At 34.1% G+C, this 16242-nt stretch overlaps 5 protein-coding genes across 10 annotated transcripts; 2 read left to right on the top strand and 3 right to left on the bottom strand.

The window, feature by feature from the left end:
- Window positions 1-125: 125 nt before the first annotated feature.
- On the top strand, window positions 126-9677 carry LOC116343231 (formin-J-like). Of its 3 annotated transcripts, none has more exons than XM_031771190.1 (7): window positions 126-1008; window positions 4481-4609; window positions 4719-4784; window positions 4911-5243; window positions 5342-6721; window positions 6804-7842; window positions 7905-9677. In XM_031771190.1, exons 2-7 carry the CDS (start codon window positions 4486-4488, stop codon window positions 8587-8589), a joined length of 3627 nt encoding a protein of 1208 aa, XP_031627050.1. In that variant the 5' UTR covers window positions 126-1008; window positions 4481-4485; the 3' UTR covers window positions 8590-9677. The 3 variants fall into 3 exon arrangements, with proteins under 3 accessions (XP_031627050.1, XP_031627059.1, XP_031627039.1); XM_031771199.1 differs by lacking the exon at window positions 126-1008 and adding an exon at window positions 1929-2044; XM_031771179.1 differs by lacking the exon at window positions 126-1008 and adding an exon at window positions 2168-2192.
- A 236-nt stretch (window positions 9678-9913) lies between these two features.
- On the bottom strand, window positions 9914-11364 carry LOC116345804. 3 transcript variants are annotated; one of them, XM_031775511.1, is made up of 4 exons: window positions 11241-11364; window positions 10512-10769; window positions 10196-10388; window positions 9914-10104 (listed from the first exon to the last, which is right to left on the bottom strand). In XM_031775511.1, the coding sequence occupies exons 2-4, from the start codon at window positions 10761-10763 to the stop codon at window positions 10067-10069; spliced, it is 483 nt and encodes a 160-aa protein (XP_031631371.1). In that variant the 5' UTR covers window positions 10764-10769; window positions 11241-11364; the 3' UTR covers window positions 9914-10066. The 3 variants fall into 3 exon arrangements, with proteins under 3 accessions (XP_031631371.1, XP_031631363.1, XP_031631356.1); XM_031775503.1 differs by lacking the exon at window positions 11241-11364 and adding an exon at window positions 11012-11212 and having other exon boundaries at window positions 10196-10385; XM_031775496.1 differs by lacking the exon at window positions 11241-11364 and adding an exon at window positions 11012-11199.
- Window positions 11365-11370: 6 nt separating this feature from the next.
- On the top strand, window positions 11371-12819 carry LOC116345796 (probable methyltransferase-like protein 15 homolog). Its single transcript, XM_031775483.1, has one exon. The coding sequence runs from the start codon at window positions 11589-11591 to the stop codon at window positions 12729-12731; it is 1143 nt and encodes a 380-aa protein (XP_031631343.1). The 5' UTR covers window positions 11371-11588; the 3' UTR covers window positions 12732-12819.
- On the bottom strand, window positions 12773-14585 carry LOC116345785 (SET domain-containing protein 4). The gene is made up of 2 exons (XM_031775471.1): window positions 14499-14585; window positions 12773-14430 (listed from the first exon to the last, which is right to left on the bottom strand). Exon 2 carries the CDS (start codon window positions 14370-14372, stop codon window positions 13011-13013), a length of 1362 nt encoding a protein of 453 aa, XP_031631331.1. The 5' UTR covers window positions 14373-14430; window positions 14499-14585; the 3' UTR covers window positions 12773-13010.
- A 210-nt stretch (window positions 14586-14795) lies between these two features.
- On the bottom strand, window positions 14796-16189 carry LOC116343090 (autophagy protein 12-like). 2 transcript variants are annotated; one of them, XM_031770997.1, is made up of 4 exons: window positions 15805-16189; window positions 15509-15712; window positions 15296-15432; window positions 14796-15164 (listed from the first exon to the last, which is right to left on the bottom strand). In XM_031770997.1, the coding sequence occupies exons 2-4, from the start codon at window positions 15636-15638 to the stop codon at window positions 15042-15044; spliced, it is 390 nt and encodes a 129-aa protein (XP_031626857.1). In that variant the 5' UTR covers window positions 15639-15712; window positions 15805-16189; the 3' UTR covers window positions 14796-15041. The 2 variants fall into 2 exon arrangements, with proteins under 2 accessions (XP_031626857.1, XP_031626850.1); XM_031770990.1 differs by lacking the exon at window positions 15805-16189 and having other exon boundaries at window positions 15509-15795.
- Window positions 16190-16242: the final 53 nt, after the last annotated feature.

Raw genomic sequence — 16242 nt, 5'->3', positions numbered from 1 at the left:
GAGCACATATGCAATTAATAAAATTGAAAAAATGAAGATCATTTTGTATCAGCGTTGAATGAGTGAGAAAAAAAAAACATCAGCCAAATCGGACGGAAAAATTATTTTATCGTAAGATATCTTTGCAATATAATAAATAAATACCATTGCGCTACGAAGTAGAAATAAGTATTGCCATATGAGACATCATTGCGACTCCGTATGTTTTTAAAACACACAATACACAAAATAAATTCGAAGTGAATAAAATAGACACAAAATTTAGAATGAATGTGATGTTTTGATTTTATTCTTTTAAATACGCATACACATTGACAAAAAAGATCGGTGGCTACTAGTATATGGTTCGAAATGTCATTGGTTTTCTGTGCAAAATTTGTGTAGAACACACAAGAGTGTCGTCCAAGTAGTCAAAATAAGAAAAATATTCACCAGCCAAGAAATGCAACAAAAGAAAAACTAAATTGAATACCGACGAATAAACTGTTCATAAATTGTTTGGCAAATCGGCAAATTATTCATTGGATTATTTACAAAGAAGCTACATGTGTGTTTGTGTGTGCATGTTCATTTGAAAGAACAAAAAATGAATAATTAAATGTGAGTGATACACAAGAGTCACACACAAATAACATCACAAACGAGATTGATATACATTTCGGGACACACAAAAATAAAAGGTTTTTTTGAACCCAGTGGAAAAATTTCGATTATCCAAATGTGTGTATTTGCAGTTAATTAGGTGCTAGTGAAAAAAAAATAGTTTTCATTTTTCCGTGCTGATTCAATCGGTGTCGTCGTCGTCGTCTTCGTCTGAATTGATGGTTCATCGTCATAATCTGCTGATGTTGCAGTGATATTGTGTTGTTTTCTTTTAATGTCCTGATTCAACCGAGCCAAATAGAAATTAAATTTGGACGTTCGCATGAAATCGCCTAGAAGATCAAATTTCGTATGTGCAGTGAAATTGGTTCGGAATTCTACCTACCAACGATACAAGAAATAACAGTGAGTTTGTTTTGCAATCACATCATCCAATTTCGAAGAGAAAATTCCAACATGGAAATGGGATATTAAAAAAAAGCTAGAGAGTTGTAGAGAGTGTGATTGTGTGCACCTGACACTTGGTCGGAATTGAGAGTAAATCTCGTAATTTTTTTTAAGAATTCATACTTTTTATGAGGATAGCACATTCATCATATATATATATATATATGAAATGGACCTCTCGCAATAGCTCGCATCACAAATTCACCAGTGCGTAATCACACATAGTATATTTTATTTTAATTAATGCCATCTCTTTCGATCGCATCGGTTCGTGAATTGTTTTCCGATCTATTCGCGCACATTCAACATACAGCATCGTCGTCATTTTATTTTTGTTGTCGTTTTTGCTGCTGCTGTCGATGCTGTTGATGCTGTTGCTTCATTTTAATTCTCTCGCTTTTGTGAATAAATCTGATTCAAATACACGTACCCCACCCACCTTTATTTTGTAGGCTTTTATCTCTTTCTATATTGTTGGTGTTTTCACGGCGTGTACAGTGTACACACAACTAATAAAAATTGGTGTGTTTAAGGTGTAAGATTGCTTGTTCGAATATATATATAAAAATTCGATCTGAGAGGTGTGTGTGTGTGTTGCTGCTTTTTTCGTCATTCTTTCGGCTTTGCAATTCGGTCGATCGTGCAAACACATAATTGTATTTCTATTCAGTTTTTGATATTTATATGTATATCTATAATGCTTGAGGATCTGTATTACACATGTTCACAGTTCCCACAGTGAATTGACAGACCAGAGCCAGTGTAGCTCTTTCAACTCACATTGGTCAACAGAGTGGCGTTGGAACATATATTTTGATGCGAAAGCCTATAATTTAATATATATAATCCTATCGTCTGTTCGTCTTTGTCGTCCGTACATATTCTGAAACCCATATTTTCATAGTCGACGACACTGTCATCATCGTTTTGTATCGTCGTTTTCTAGCCTTTGGCTCATATTATATTTCAGTCAGCGACGTATTGATCGTATTGTGTATGTTGTATGTGAAAAAAAAATTGTGTTTTTTCCCTTCTTCTTTCAGTTTATAAAACCCGAAAATGTGTTGAACAAGTCACGAACCAGTCATTCTCCATAGTAAAACTAGCCAAAATCACAACAAAACCGTCGCGAATGTCGGATTGTGAGTGAGTGTGTGTATGGAAAAACTGCAAATTTCAGTGCGCTACTATCACTTTGCATCTGTGCAAATTTTTCCTAATTTTCACGTGGAATCTATCCATTAGCTATATGTCAGCGCAATCTTACTAGAATGTACACGGTAAAAAATGAATCGATGTCATTTGATTTGTCGGTATCGCATTCGATAGCACCACAAAACAACAAATACGAACCAAATATCCTATTGTGTCGATATAAATGGTGGCTGTTTTGATTTTTTCATCTCTTTTTTCTGCTTACTCTCGCTCTTCCTCTCGCCCATCACTTTTAAACTCTTTCGCAAAATCTGTTATAAAATTATATAGTTAAAAAAAAAATCAATTCTCTTGGAGAAACCGTAGTTTTTGAAACCATACAGGAAGAACATACGAATTCATTATCAGTGTTGTTGGTTTTTTTTAGTATTTTCTTTCGTCGGCTGGCAGAACCACAAACGGGTTTTATTTCGTGTGAATTTGTGTGATATTTTCACTTGAGGCGCCTTTGCATCGGTAGCTTGAAGGAATTTCAATTACAGTATAAATATACACCTTCTATCAAGTTGAAACAAGTCTGAATTACATCGCAAGGATCATTAAAAAAGCGAAAAAAACCAAGAAATTATTTTAAATAAACCTACACATGGAATATTTGTCAAAGTGATTACAGCAATTGAATATTTTGAAAATTGCATAGCCAATGTGAATGTTGAATTAAGTGTGTGTTTATATTTTAAAATTACACGAAATTGCAATTGCATATTGATTATGATATTGAACGAAAAAAAGTGCGTAGAAGTGAATTTCAAATGACACTTTTAAAATGATCGAAACTCTTTGACCCCATTTTTTGTACTGCAACAGCTGAACTACGAAAAACTTTTCATATTTTTGGAAAATGATTTTTTTCGTTTGACATGTCATAAACATGCTCAATCACGTAATTCGTAATGTAAAACAAAAATAATGAAAACCAATTGACGATCGACTGTCATACATGATTTTGATTGAATCGAATAATTGTTCTGTGGCCTTCTTTTTTTAGGCCAAAATCCATTTGAGTTTGTCTGACATGTTGCATGCAACGAAAAATCACTGATAAACGGAAATATCGAAGCAAATCAGAAAAAAACCGTACCAAAATTGCCTAAAGCATTTCTCTTTTGCGCGGGTCTGTGTCTGTTCAGACGCAGATGATAATTGCGAGCAAAAATGAGTAACGCGATGCACATTATTTTCGACACTATTCAAGTGTTGCATGCACTAGTAAATCTTTTTTTCTCCAAATGCGCAAACTAACCAATGAAAAGTGCGACGCCAGATTTCATCACACAGATGCTTCAATTGAAATTTTTCAATATTTATTACCTCTATGATTTTCGTTTCAGACGATATTGTATTTCAGTTGTGTGTGTGTGTGTAATTAGATCTACGTATACCGTATGCTGTAGATCGAATTTCATGAAACACGTAAATTAAAAAGGCAAAAAACAACATTTGATACGCAATTAACCAGAACGCATTGTTCCATGCGAAATCATATGTTCTCGTGTGGTTTTTTGTTCACTTCATATAATAATTTGGGACACAGAACCGAGGCCGAGAAAGATAAAGGGAGAAAAGGGAAGAAAAAGTAGAAAAACCATCAAAAAACTCAATTAAGTCTAAACCATTTTTTACCGTAAATTCAAGTGTAATGGATACTCATTTAATTGATCTCGTGTCTGGTATATTGTTTCTTAAATTGTGTGTTTTTAATTATCCGCTAAATAGCGTGTTTATTCGATCATAAATGCAATTTTATCATTCTTTCTCTTCCATCACATTCACAACTGTCCGCAGAGAGTGTCTTTTCGACAACCATTGAATTAGTGTTTAATGGCTCTAGCGCCAATGTCGCACCCAATCAAAACAAAAAAAGACGAATGAAAAACCGGTTTTCGGTTACATTAACATTTCATGCATGCGCAGTTTAATTTTTACCGGCTGATTTTCCACAAAGAAGCCATCAGAAGACTTTATGTCTCTTCTTCAATTCACAATCACAAGTTCATTGAATTCATCAATATACTCGTTAGACATACATCCAAATAGCACCTTTCGCCAATGTTAATTTGCAACAACTCTCTTTATTCAATCATTTTTTTCCTCTTTTGAAGTTGTTTTGATTTTTTCCCATTTTGTGTGGTTGATGACGTCAGTTTTGCTCTTTTTTATGGAAATCGAATATTGTTCACACATTTCTTTCGTTTGCTTTTTTTCATTCTTATAGCATCAATGGCGAGTGACGAGAAGTTGAAGCGAACCGTCAAAATTGAAAATGTGGACACACGGCAATCACCACCAAAAGCCATTGTTGATTGTAGCCCACTTCAACCAGCTATCAGCAAAAACAAAGAAGGTAAAATAAATTTGTCCAAATGACGAAAAACACTCCTCCTTAAATCCAATTATCAAATTAATGAAAAAAAACCGTTTGTAAAAAAATTGAATATGTCGTTCCATTCTAGCTCTAAAAATCAAACTAATGGTTAGACGACCTATAGCGCAATTAGTTGATCAAGGCATTATTCCTTGTAAGTATGATTGTTTTATCTTAAGATAATAAATGACGTGTCGCGCGCACTGAGTAATTTATGACAAAAATAAAGTATTATACATAAAAAATTTGGATTAAAATGTGAAAATTTATTTGTAATCAGCGTTAAAATCATCACCGGCCTTGCATGAGCAACGAAAACAATTGGAACGAGCAAAAACTGGTGATATTCTGAAAGCAAAAATTCAACAGCGGCCTGATCGCCAAGAGCTTGAACGACGACACATACTTGAACATGACGAAGGTCATGTGGATCCCAGTTTGGCCGAACGTCAACGTATGCTGAAAAAAGCACGTCTTGCCGATCAATTGAATTCACAATTGTCACATCGTCCCGGCCCATTGGAATTGATTGCCAAAAATATTCTTCACACTGAAGAGCCAATCGAACGAATTGTCAAAGAAGGTCTCATCTCATTTAAGGCAACCAGCGAAGGTAAGATTTATTCATTGTTGTTCAATGAAAAAAAAAACGAAAAGACTATATTTTCAAATATATAATATTTTCCTTGTTCAATGTTTTGCCCTGTTCAGGTTTATTGAATCGTCCACAACAGCCAAACGGTTACATAACATACGAAGATGATTCACAAAGTTCAGAAGGTGATCAACAAAGTCCAGCTGGTCAGGATTCAAATGAAGCAACATCGATCCCATCAACATCGACAATTATTCCACTCACTTCAAATGAGAATAACAATACCGTTTTTACAACGGTCGTAACACAATCCAAATTACCGCCAGCCTACTATACATCAATTGAGACTGCATCGATTCCAAAGCCGACAATCGAACCGATTCACGTCAAAACGGAAACCAGCAATTTATTCGCCGAATTATGTCAATCGGTTATTGAGAATCCACCATATGCGTCAAATAAAATAGGTAATCGGGTTACATCGTTGCCAGCGCCAACGATATCATTTCAAGCAATACAAAATATAAATAAATGCGATGCGCCGGGCAAGCAAAGTCGAAAAAAGAATAAATTGAAACCGATTACAAAAACACGTACAATAAAATTCCATGAATACAAAGGTCCGCCAAATGCACAGAAAAATGGTATGATATCGATGCAACCGGAAGAAACATCATATCAATTGCTGTTGAAACAACAGAACTGTTTGCTCGAGTATTTAGAAGGTTTACATAAAAATTTACCGGCCTCGGCAACCGTTATCAATACGAAACCGGCTCAATCTGAAACACAAACATTCTCTATGACAAATAATTTCATGCAACAATCATCGCCGGCCGCATCATCGACCACATCATCAACGTTAATGAAACCGGCCAGCCCAGTGTTGGGTCCAATCGATACAAATAGTTTGGAATTGAGCAAATTAGAAAAAATGAAAGTTTCCGATTTGAAATTATTGCTGAAAACACGTAATTTACCGGTTTCCGGTCCAAAACCTCAGCTCATTGAACGCCTGAGACCATTTTTACAACAAGATGTTGCTACACCGGCCACCACTCCTTCCAGTCAAGATATGATGATGACGACCAGTGAAAATGGTATCGATGATGAAAATGATAATGCTAGTCGAATTTCACCGATTTCAATGGATACCGATAATTGTATTGAAATGCATGAATTGCCCAAACAAAAGAGCAATGCGGAATTGTTACGTGAACAGCAACGAAAAATCGATGAACTTCAACGAAAATTGAAGGAAAGCCAACACGAACTGCAGCAAATGCAAATGAAACAGAGCCAATCCTCGCCGGCCATTATTTTAGCACAAAATGACGTCGTTCCAAATAAAACGGAATCATTGAATCAAAAGCAAATATTCAAACAACAATTAGAGGCCAAAATTCAAAAAGACAAACTACAAAAGCTGGAAAATTTACAAAAATTGCAATTGGAACAACAACAACAACAACAAGAAATGCAGAGGAGAAAACAAGGTAACATTGTGATGTTAATGCTAGGCACAAATTGACTCTAATTTGCATTTTTATATGTTTTATTTTTCTTCATTTCATACAGAAAATGCGGTGAAAGCCAAAGAGAGTTTTGCTCCAAAGCCAGTTGTATCGAATTTTGTTGGACAAACAGCAGTTAAAAATCCAAATGAATTTGTATGGAATGGTGAATCGACAATTTTATTGGTAAATTTTCCGGACGATAAAAAGTATGTGCTAAGTAGTAATCCACAAGGAACGGCAATGCAAAATTTCCTCGTACCAATTTCAACCAGTACGCCAAATATAAATGCAATCGTAAAGAAAATAAATCTTAGCACACAAATTCAACAGCCACCACCTCCGCCGCCGCCTGTCAGTTTACATTTGACGCAAATAACGGCACCGAAAATTATTTCTAGTCATCCAATGAATTTGGACTCAAACAAACAGCCACAGCAACAACATAAGCAACACAATGCCAACAAGATGCAAAATATACTCGAACAACATCAACAACAACAACATCAGCATCAACAACAGCAGCAGCAGCAGCATCGGCGGCAGCAGCAACAACAACCCCGGCAACAACAGACCTTGCCAAGTATTAACACAGGAATTACGATGCCTAATTCAACAAATCATACGCTACACAATGCAACGAATTTAAACAATGTTCTAATGAGCAATGTTGCCGCCACGCTTCCATTTAATACAACGCCAGTGAAAAAAGAATTTTCTTTATTCGATTCGTCAACGGCCACCGATTCAAATATGATTCCAAATGATTTGCTATTGAGTGCGAATGCAATGGACACACTGTCGCCAATGCCACAATCAAATTGTGACGATTCATGCAATAGTTTCGATTTATTTTTGAGCGAAGCGGCCCAATCACATAGCGACGCCGCCGGTAAAATGCAAGAATCACATCACGATAAATCGTTGAGCATGGATATTAAAAAGGAACTCATGAACACATCAACAAATGATGCATGCTCGGTTGATTTAAAGACATTCGATGACATTGAGCTCATGGAGTTAATGGGACAACAACTTGATATGGATATTAGCGATGATAGTTGCCATCCAATGACTGGCATCAAAGATGAACTGAACGATCGGTGAGTGTAAAAATAATTATAAAATTTGACGAGAAAATAACAATATTTCTATCAATTAATAGGGCAAGTAACAGTGGCATGAATTCGTCACAACAATCGATGATTACATCATGCAGACGCGATATGAATCCATCACTGCAGCCATCACTATCGGAAATAATTCAACAGCAGCAGCAGCAGCAGCAACAACAACAACAACAACAGCAGAATCAGCATCAAATACGTCCCCAACAATCGTTAAATAATCATCATCATCATAATCATCATCATCATCAACATCATCATCACCGTAGCAATAGTACTAGCAATAATGACACAAACAATAACCTGAACAGTAGTTTAGATAGTAATCCAAACAACAACTTAATTGACTATAACAATCCATTTTATTTAGGCAATCAAAGTAATCAAATTACAACGCCGAGTGGTTTGCATTTAGGTTCAATGGATATTGAATATTTTGATAATACACTAGCTCAATTTGATTTTGCATTGCCTCCAACAACGTCACAATTGTCAACGACATTGAATCAATCATCGGTACCGTCAACGGTGACCGCATCAACGATCAATTTCGATACGAACGATGTGAATACACCAAACGGCATTATGACATCGGCAGCATCGTATTTTACTCCAAACACAAGCAACAATGTTAATAATCATGTATTGGATTTGTTTAATATAGACGATTTCAAAATGTCCGGTGACTCGCTTTCATGGAGTGAAGTCGATTATGCCGTTTGAAATTGGACAATTGCCAATTCTCATTCAGCTATATTTTCTGATATTATTCTCTTGATCTAACAATGATGTTATCAAGATTATGACTTACATTTAGATTTTTTGCGTCTCTCTTATTATTGTAATTCTTATGATTTATTCATCTTTTGGATTAATTTGTAGCCTTTTCTTACCATATCTTCCGAATATTAATTGTCTTTTCTTCTCTTTTTCCTAAAAGGGATATTTTACTCGCGCAAATTTAGATTTATTGAATAAATCGAGTAGATTTTCTTCTTTTTTTTTCAATATTAATTTAAATTTAATTTATGATGAAAAAAAAAAACAAATAAATTCCATTTATGTACGGAAATATTCATGAGAAAAAAAAATACACAATGTATTGTAGAGTAATTCTTAAATTCATTATAATGACTAACCTACAGGCAAGCCGATCACGTTTGTTTTATGAGTGATGAAGTTCATATATTTAAATGACTTGACATCGATGTTAAATCAATTTTAAAATGAAATTATTTGGAAACTATGCTCCACACACACACACACACACACATAAACATACACTAGCCAAAATTTGATTAGAATTTATTTAAAATTTGAATTATAGCATGGAATAGTCAAGACAAATATGCCGAAAAACTGTTTCAAGAAAATTTATTTTGAAATTGGATATATGACACGAATTTTTATGTACCTAATTAATAATCTACGTAATTGGCATATCGATTGGGAAAAAATTTATTGAAATTTCAATATTAGGCAAATTTTTAAATCAAAATTTTTCTTCTTCTGAAGATAGAAAATAAAAAAGATGTTTTTTTTTCTTAAAGAAACTAAATTAAATTCAGATAAATTTAGATGACAATAAACGGCTGAAAAGTGACCAAACAGAGCTAGAATAAACAAAATACACCAACGACCAAATAAATTTTAGAATAAATTTCGTTCATTTGGTGTATTGTATTTCCAATTGTTACTTTGCGAGAGAAAAAAAAAACAGCAAACGAATTCAATCATATTTTACACAAAACACACAGAGAAAAATCGTGTTGAATGTGTTTTAATTTTACTCCACATTATTTCTTGATTCATTTAGAAACAAAAAACTAATGCAAAAATGATAAACATTAGAAAATTAGTTAGAATTTATTTGTAAATAAAATGGAAAATAAAATTCTATGCAATTTTTATTTATTAACAGAAACGTTCATTTTTTTAATTAAATTTTCCTGTGCATTCAGATATACCACGCACGGAAGTAACAGGAATTTTCAATCGAATTTTGCACTTTAAAAAAATGTTTGTTGTCGATGTTAATTGTCAAGTGTTTGTGCTATTAAAATAGTATTGATTTTATTTAGCTGGAACTTATAGCATATTATTAATTATATATTGATAATTAAACTCGTCAAATTAAAAAAAATATATCACAAATAACCAAATACGATGATGCATCAAATGTTCAGCGTGGGTATTTTGCTTAAGGAGCCCGGGAATATTGCGGATTTGATAAGTATCCTAAACAAATAGAAAAAATAAAAGATGAAAAAAAGACAGAACAAGAATTAGTTAACCGTTCTTTATAGTCATTTTTTTTTTGTTTCTTTACTTTTTTTGCATTTTGAGCGGTGAGTATCGAATGCTGTATTATTTTTAAACCCTTCTTTGTCGCACATACAACAACGCTTGACTTTTGCAAAGTCATCAAGGTGCTGTTTTTCATTTGTTTTAAGTGAGCACCAGCAGCATTTACCACCATCATATTTAAATTTGTTTATATGGCGTTTATCATACCGGTTCTTCTAGGGATGATCAGAAGAAAAGAATGGAAATTAACCAATAAGTAATGGAACAGAATGGAAAAAGAATCGAAGATATCGATCAGGAATTGTAGAGTCATGAAATAGTAATTTTTAAGTACTTACTGTTACTTCGTATAAGCAGCCAGTACACTTTTTTCTATTTCCATCAGTTATTGATGTTATATCGAGATCTTTCTCGTTGTCACTCTCTTCATCATCATCATCATCAGCATCACTTGAAATATATTTGAGAATTGTATCTTCATCTATACGGATCAAGTCCTTTTTGACTGGATTAAAAAATTTCAGCAACATTCCGTACACACGATCTTTTTTAACGAGAGCATAAAACCTTTCGTGATCCAAATCATCCATTTTTACCTGAAATTACCAGACAAAATGCAATTATATAAAAAGGTAGAAACATCGAATTTATATATAGTTTAAGAGTGAAGCAATGACCACAAATAAACTTGAAATCGCTTGAGCAAACAACTTTGCAACATTGCTTAAATATGAGATTTGGTAGTTGTAAACGAATCTATGGAAGAAAAATAAATACTTTCTATGGAATACACTTTTGGATTATAGAATGATACGAATAATGAATATTAAAAGCATACAGTCATATGAAAGTAATGAAATTGCCCTCGGAAATGTTGGTTTGCATGAAATGTGAAAATTAATTTTTGTTACTGTTGTATATTCGTCGTATTTGTCGTGATATTGTTCCGATGCGATTGTGTGTTCAACAATGATTTCATGTTATTCTACCAAATCTCAATTTTTCAGCAATATCTTGGCTTGCGCAACTAAAGTTTTTTATGTGTGATTAAAAATATACGCATTTACCTTTTATATTCTAGTTGTTAACCGAAAAAAATGATTTTGCTTTCGTTGATATTGATGTCTATTGACTTGTTTTGGCGCGAACAAACCAAATAACACATACAATTGACATTTCAACAAACGTCAAAATAAAAGACGGCATGTATATCCCAATGAGCATAAATATTGACATATTTTTGTTGGTTATGAGATTTCAATACGAAATACGTGAAAAACAAACACAAATTTAGTAAATTTCCATATTCGGTTGGTCCAATCCATTGCAATTAACCGGTGAAATCATTAAATCGCTCTACCACACAATTTCAACGAAGAATTCAATTTAAAAAAACAATTCATTTAGGTGCAACCATGTTCGGACGACTGATTATTCGTCGCAAAGTATCTACGCTTCTATTCAATCGAACATTCGTTACAAATGTTTCTTCGCCGTCAGGCACAACAAACAGCGAATCAAATGTGCTGGAAAATGTTGTTAACGTGCAACCGCACATACCTGTTATGGCCAAAGAAGTGATTAAAGCATTAAAACCCGAAAGTGATAAAACATATATAGATATGACTTTTGGTGCTGGTGGCCACACAAAAAAGATCCTAGAATCTGCTCCAGACATAAAAGTAATTGCGCTCGACCGTGATCCAGATGCCAGAAAGTATATGGATGCAGTAAGTGGAATGTATCCGAATCAGGTGATTCCATTGTGTGGGAGATTCTCCGAATTGCCATCGTTATTGGATTCAATAAATGTGCATGCAGACAGTATCGATGGTATTTTATTCGATTTTGGTTGTTCATCGATGCAATTTGATCAGCCAGAGCGAGGTTTTGCTATTAGCGCTGACGGCCCGTTGGACATGCGAATGGATAAAAATCGATATCCAGATGAACCAACAGCGGCTGACGTACTAGCCACAATTGATGAAAATGATTTGGCCAAAATTATAAAAGTGTATGGCGGTGAAAAGAAAGCAAAGAAAATAGCGCGCACAATAATCGATGTACGGCATGCATTGACACCAATTCGAACGACATGGGAGCTTGCAAGGATCGTTGCATCATGTTTTGATGACCATTTTCACATGGATCAAATGAATCGGCCAATGCATAATGCAACAAAAACATTTCAAGCGTTACGAATTTTTGTCAATAATGAATTAAACGAAATCAACTACGGTATTCAGTGTGCCGAAAAATATTTGAAATCAAATGGTCGACTGGTGACGATTACATTTCATTCGTTAGAAGATACAATTGTTAAACGACACATTCAAGGTCAAGTCATTCAAGGCCTCGCAAATTCAATTGCTTTAAAGTATGTTAGTCAACTGGCCATTTGCGAAAAGGAGAGCATTGAAAAAATCATGAAATCAAACTGGAAACCGCTTTACAAACATGTAATTGTACCATCACTGAAAGAAATCGATTTAAATCCTCGCAGCCGGTCGGCAAAATTGAGAGCAGCAATAAAAATATGTGACGAAAATACATTATAATATCTAATCATAAGAATTGATTTGATTAAAACGACAAAAAAATCGGTTGGAAATAAGTTATTTTATTTGTAAATAAAATGGAAAATAAAATTCTATGCAATTTAAATTTATAAACATAACATACAAAGAAAACAATCGGCTTATTTGCGAGCATTCGTATTTGCTTGTATTTGTAAAAAAATTTGTTGCTTTTCATTTCTTCGTGGCTTAAATATCAAATGATTTCTTGTATCGCAAATCAAAATGCTACAAACAGTATTATGGCTTTTCTTAGCCTTATCAAACTAGCTCAACACATTCGAGCCATTTGATTGCTTCGTTCAAGTAATTCAAATAGATAGTTGCTCGTTCGGTGATGGTGTTGTTATTTTGAAGTTCTGTGAAGTAACCGCATTGATCACGTAACTCCTTGACTTTAACCGCAACAATTTTTGATGACATTGCTTTCGTATCGTTCGATAAAAAGTTTTTTCCATTGATGTCGCCGTAGATGATTTTTTTGAAGTAATTTTCATCGGCCACTGTTGTTGCATGCGCTGAATTACATAAAATGTAAATTAAAATCCGTATGTTATGGCTGAATCCATTGGTGCGGGTAATGAATAGATTTTGGTCAAGATTTTCATTCGAAATGAGCATTTTGATGCGATACGGAATCGTTTTAAGGTAACATTCAATGTCTTTGCGATGAATTTCCACAAAATCATGTTTATTATTTGGAACAAAAAACCCATACTCCGTAAGTAATTTAATGTTATCCAATGCGCCATAGCTAATAAAAACTTGTTCATATTTTGTGAACGGAACAGTCGTATACAGTTGATAAAGTGGTCCGTTGTTTGTATTTTTAACATATAAACCGGTGCCAGCCGTGCAACTATGATTCAATAAATCCAAAAATGGTGCTAACGCCAAAGTGGGCTCATCTTTGAGCAATTTTTGTACACGTCGCACCGAATCCAAATGTTTGACGGCTATTTTTTCCAAATTAAAATACACCGAACGTGAATTGACCGCAAAAAATGACCATTCAAAGTCGGTCTTATTGAAAATATCACAGAAATAAATCTGATTGCAACATGTACAACGTGTATCTTTGAATGAATTTTGAAAGCAATTAAAGTCCACATCGATAATTTCACGTTGATCGTATACTTTGTCTCGAATTGCTGGAAGCATTGCTTGAATTTCGACCGCATCGCAAAAATATGGCACCGAAAATGATGTTGGAAGCGTTGAAATGTATTCCGTACGTTGTATGGTATGCTTTAAATATAACAGATATAATGCAAGTAAACTTTGTGATGTGCACTGTTTCTCTTGTTCGCCAAAGATGCGATTCAATAGATAACGAAATTTCATGTCATCCGCAATCGTAACGATGCTAATCAATGATTCAATTGGAAGCGAAATGAGTAGATCGTCTTTACGGAAATTTTTTATGGAATAGATGCCGCGCCCAGTTTGTGGAAAATCACCCACTTTGAGATTCGTCTCGTTCAGCCAACCATTTTGATACAGCGATCGCGCCAAATTTATGTAAATATCTTCGGAATTCATGCTTTCTAATCGGCCATTTGTTGACTGTATTTCAAGGTCGTTGGCTTTTTTACGCTTACGATTACGATCCGTACGCCCCATATCGTTTTGATTCAAACATTTTTCATGGTTGCCGTTTCCACAAACATCAAATGTAACACTTTCAATGAAAATCAACAAAATTTTACATTTAAAAATAATGAAAATAAACCAATTTCTATGTCCTACCTTAATTGCTTGGTTTGATATATATTGTGAGGCCTCCGTTTTGTGTATCAAACACTCAGGTGACATAACCTCAACTCTCAATTCTCTACAATATGTCAACTGCACATACATATACTCATACATGTACAGTGCACACTCACACACATTCAGAGGCAATGGCTGATTCATGTCATTGCTTACCTTGTACGATATGAATATTTCGTGATTGAAATTCAAATTCTCTACCAGCTCAATAACAATTTGAAATATCTCATATCAATCGACTTGAATAAATAAGAAGAAAAAAAACAACAGTTATTTTGGTAATTTAAACTTATATATTGTGGTGAATGGTCGTATAGAGTATAATTTATAAAATAAGAATAGAGCTTCGCATTGTAAAAAATGAAATAAATCTATGACTCCTTATAACTTAACTAGCTAAACGACAACTGCAATTCTTGCATTTCACAGAATGGAAATGATGAAAAGGTCTCCTTCTTCTGCTTCTTTTGATAATGTATGGTTTGTCTTTTCTTCCTTGATGTTAACATTTCTTCGATTTTAACCCCACGCCGGACTCTTCGAATAGTGTAATATCAGTTTTCCATTTGTACCATAGCAATCATATAAATTTTTTATGGTTTGATCTGGTGCTGGCGCAAATGTTTGATTTACATACACAAACTGAAAAGGCAAAGAAGAAAAAAAAGAAACACACATGTCAAATTAAAATCAGTAAAATTGTAATTAAATTGAACTGAATCATTTGATTCAAACCAATCCAATCAAACGATTTGACATGGGCACCAACTTACGATTTTCTCTTCTGCATCTAATTTAAAATAGCTATGAAGCCAATATAGTATATAACTAACACGTTTCTCAGCATTTAAGCTCCATTTGTTTTTGTTTATAATTGGAGCACTTCCCGTCGGTTTCAGCAATATTTCCACTACAAAAAAGAAAAACGAGAAAAAAATGAGTTTGGTGAACTGTGAGACTGATTATTTTTGCAACTGAATCCGAACCTTTTTCAATTTCTTTCTTAACTTTGCCATCGGCGGTGGCTGGTGTTTTGGTGATTGGTGTTGATGGCGGATTCAATGTTAAATCACTTATCGATGGCAAACTTTCACGGGCTGCTTCACTGTCTGACATATTGCTATTGATTTCTGCTCAGTATTTAATTACGTCGATATAACTAAACTTTTTGGCCGAAATTTGGAATAAAACTTTTAAAAGACTCTGGTTTTAGACACAATTTTAATTTGGATTCCCATTAGAATATCGAATACAACAGAGAGATACATAAAAAAATACATACAGCTTCACTTTTTTCTTTGACATATGCACCGTGACTCCTTCGTAATCAAATGTATGTGCGCATTTTAATCACTTCGACATGTCATGAAAACAAAAAATCGTTAAATTATTACACATTGTTTGCGCGTACAATATTATTCTTGAAATATTTTCAAATTCTACAATTGTACGAGACGTTTTTTTTTTTGTGAATTTAACTTTATTGTTTTGGACACCTTAAATGTCACATAGTCAAATCAAAACAATCCCCGTTTGCTGTTGTTACCGACGTTTTTTTTTTTGCTGCTATGTGGTATTTTGACAGTTAAACTTCGCATGAAACTCCCTTTTACTCACTGTTTTACACAAACACTCACACATACAAACACCAATGCAATTGCTATGTGCTGCGCTGCATTTGTACGTTACTATTTTTGAGCTACACTCACACACTCACATT

The sequence above is a fragment of the Contarinia nasturtii genome, unplaced genomic scaffold, assembly GCF_009176525.2.
Source record: "Contarinia nasturtii isolate CC-2019 unplaced genomic scaffold, AAFC_CNas_1.1 Cnas_scaffold_129, whole genome shotgun sequence".
Lineage (NCBI taxonomy): Eukaryota > Metazoa > Arthropoda > Insecta > Diptera > Cecidomyiidae > Contarinia > Contarinia nasturtii.
This window is presented reverse-complemented; position numbering and strand designations above follow the sequence as displayed.